A 3,621-nucleotide genomic window follows, 5' to 3' on the forward strand; every position below is an offset into this window, starting at 1 on the left:
TTTGACTTTTTTTAGTTAAAACCAAACCAAACCAATTATGGTCGGGTTTTTTTAACCAATAGTCGGATTTTCTTCTCAGTTTGATTCAGATTATCGTTTTGGTGCGATTTGTCGGTTTCCTTTGTACGCCCCTAATTTTAATGTTACAAGTAATCGCTGGTCAGATTATCTTCTTGGAATATACATAGAAGAGAATAATTGACATTCCTTACCAGACAGTCTTCCCTGGATTCTACTACTCATGATTTGAAAAATATATAACTAATAATAGCCATTTTAAATCTCTTCTATCACTATACATAGCCATTTTAAATCTTTTCTATCCCTATACATAGCTTCTTCCTCATAAAAGAAAAATTATAGGAGCTCAAGAACTTCGACCTCATGTATCTAGTAAATCAAGTAAGTTCACTGTTTAGTAATTCAATATTTTGTTAAATAATTTTTTCTTTAAATATTTGTTTTTTTTTTTGTGTATATAAATATTTCGCATTCAGGCCGTTAAAATACTTTTAATGGATTCAGACCATGTTGATGCAGCGAAAGGTTGTTCTACAAATTTTGATGGTGCTATATGTTCTTCTGAGTTATGACGGAGTTCAAGGAGAAATAAAATTATCCAAAGTAGAGGATTTAGAGTTGGAGAAGCAACTTAAACTTTTGAACAAGCCAGCAACCAAAATAATTAAGGTATATATCCGGAACAGAAAATCATTGTGTTCATAAGTTTCTCAAGTGATTTATTTTGTTAATAGCACTTTTATAGATAAAAGAAAATATACTTCCATTCCATATTTGTACTTGAAGATTTCGAAATAGCCTTACTAACCCTTTAAGATTAATTTTATTCTATATTCCTTTTTTATATAAAGTGACGTCGTATTCGAAAATTATGATTTTTGTATTTCCTAATACTTTCTAGTTTCTAACTTCACTTTGCATATGGTAAAATGTTTACGCATTCAAAAGTCACATTTTGATAACAAGACATTCAATTAGTATCACCAACATTATTTATAATCCAATTGCAACGTTTTGGGTCATAGACAAAATATGGGGATATATACGATTGTGTTGATTTCTACAAACAACCTGCGTTTGATCATCCATTATTAAAGAATCACGATTTTCATCCCAAGGTATGTCTCTAGTCTTTTTTTATTTTATCTTCATCCTTTTAATAATGATATGAGATTGTTATCAAGCATAATTTATGTTTCTGATGGACAGATGAAACCTACTTTAGCTAGGACACGGCAAAATTCAAATACCTCAGCAACTAATTGGTCATCTAGCATATGGTTAAAGGAAAGAGGTTGTCCTTTCGGAACAGTTCCTATTAAAAGAGTAATCAAAGATGATCTTATTAGACACAGAAGTATTCCGTCACCAGAAGCTATCTCATATGAAGTTCAATTTATTAATGTAAGATTATGTTATCCAAATCATTGATAACTTGAATAATTTTTTCTTTTTTGTTTTTTCATTCGATGTGTGGTATTTGCTTTGGGACAAATTTCATTTATTTTGTTGTTTTTACACAGATTAACAACAATACTGAGTCAAAAAGAAGTTACATATCGTCGCAGGGATACAAGGTATATGAATATGAATATTTATCATCTTTTCATTTATCAATTTTGTATTTTCCTTTATCGCAATCTAATGACCAAGCAAAGTAATCTTTATAATTTTAGAGTGTTGAATACAAAATGTGCTTCGGATGATCTTTTAGATGAATATAAATATATGCTAATTTTGGTATACCTTGTCATTGGTTAACTTACTATATTCAGCTTGCATCAGCCCAAGTTCAAAATAATACGAATAATAATTTTGCGGGAGCCGAAATGACAGCTAGTTTATGGAATCCTCATGTTGAAGGTCAACAACACAGTGCATGCCGATTAAAAATTCAAAAAGGGTCAGATATTTTACAAGTTGGTTGGAGAGTAAGTTTAATAGCTCGTTCATTGGTGCTTTGGTACTTAAATTATTTTTTTAATTTATTTTGTGATAGCTTTTTTGCTTTTTAATTATTTTTATGAGGTAAGGTAAGGGAGAGAAAAAGGAAGAGGGAATTTAAGATAACCATATTTCATGTTCTAGGTGGATCCAACATTATACAAGGACAACAAGACTAGGCTTTTTGTACATTTTCAGGTAAACTGCGGTATGTAATTCAATGATTTTGTATATATTGTAAAGTTAGCTATTTACCTCAATTGGAAAGATTACAACAAATTTCATGTTTATTAGGCTGGTAATACACATTGCTTCAATGCACTATGTCCTGGATTTGTCCTAGTAAATACTGAGTTACCTGTTGATATGGTCTTTGATGAGATTTCACACCGTGGAGATCAACAAATGGCGGAGATCACAATGTTTATCGACCGGGTACGTTTTTTTCTATCTTTTTTAGAATTGTTTTTCAAGTTCTTGAGTTGGTTTTCCAATAATACAATTGCATGGATTAGAACTTAAAAGGTACAAAATAAGAATATAGATATTTTCTTCTGTAGGATCTAGCTAATGGAAACTGGTGGCTTTTGATTGGTGAAAACAACGAACAAGTTGGCTTTTGGCCTCAAGCGATTTTCACTGACTTGGCAAGCTTTGCAACTAACGTTGAGATGGGAGGAGTTGCATATAGTCCACCAGGTGTGCCTGAACCTCCAATGGGTGCCGGTTGCTCGCTTGCTGTAGATCCTAGATATGATGCTTATTGTCGGAGACCTAATGTTTTAAATGATAAAGGTGAGACGATACCCATAGTAGAATCAATGAACGTCCAAGTTAGTGATTCTAATTTGTATGATGTTTTGGATATACCATATTTTAGAAGTGGAAAGGAGCATTTTGTATTGTATGGAGGACATGGTGAGGTCGATACATCATGTTAATTAATACTATGACTATATTTACTTTCTATTTTCAAGAAAATATGGTGTCTTGTTCTACATTATGAATTTTAACATATATCTAGATCAAAGTTCAAAACATAATTTGTATGGTGTTTTATACACTACAATGAACTTATTGCTCAATAATACAGAAAGCTGAAGAAGCAACACATTGAAGCTAAGTTGCTCAGACGCGGGTGTAGGTGTCCGACGTGGGAGCAAATCTAGAGGTCGAATTTTTCGAGATATAAATTCTAAGATTCGTGTTGACACGAGCACCTGAACTGCCGCGTCGGAACAACTTAGCTTTGATGTATATAAGTAAAATCTAGCCAACATTCCTTTCATTCACTATCAACACTCATCATTTAGTGTTAGAAATTAAACTAAGATTAATTAGTATTTCTAGGCCGTCTAGGATTTGGTATTTACTAGTTTATTTAATTTATATCTAATTAGGATTCACAACCAAAATCATGTAGGAATAGGTTTCCTAGATTCTATTCAAATCTTGTTTTGTAGTATTATAAATAGGGGTGCTACTACATATTTTCTAATGTAAAGAGCTAGCTATGATGTAGAGAGATTCAAGAGTTTATGAGTTTTGAAAAAGGCTCCTACCACGTTCTCTCCCTAGTTTAATAAATTTCTTCTATATAGTCTTTGTTGAATTTTTTGCTTGTGCCTAAATTATTCTTGGGTATTTCAATCCTTC

The 3,621-nt window shown here is 31.9% G+C and overlaps 1 protein-coding gene across 1 annotated transcript; it reads left to right on the forward strand.

Annotated features, from left to right (window-relative positions):
• The first annotated feature begins 528 nt into the window (after positions 1 to 528).
• Positions 529 to 2,906, forward strand: LOC107792057 (protein neprosin-like). Its single transcript, XM_016614229.2, has 8 exons — positions 529 to 690; positions 1,047 to 1,139; positions 1,231 to 1,425; positions 1,545 to 1,598; positions 1,797 to 1,952; positions 2,110 to 2,163; positions 2,260 to 2,400; positions 2,526 to 2,906. The coding sequence occupies exons 1-8, from the start codon at positions 529 to 531 to the stop codon at positions 2,904 to 2,906; spliced, it is 1,236 nt and encodes a 411-aa protein (XP_016469715.2).
• The last annotated feature ends 715 nt before the right edge of the window (positions 2,907 to 3,621 follow it).

Source organism: Nicotiana tabacum, chromosome 23 (assembly GCF_000715075.1).
Source record: "Nicotiana tabacum cultivar K326 chromosome 23, ASM71507v2, whole genome shotgun sequence".
In the NCBI taxonomy this organism is placed as follows: Eukaryota; Viridiplantae; Streptophyta; class Magnoliopsida; order Solanales; family Solanaceae; genus Nicotiana; species Nicotiana tabacum.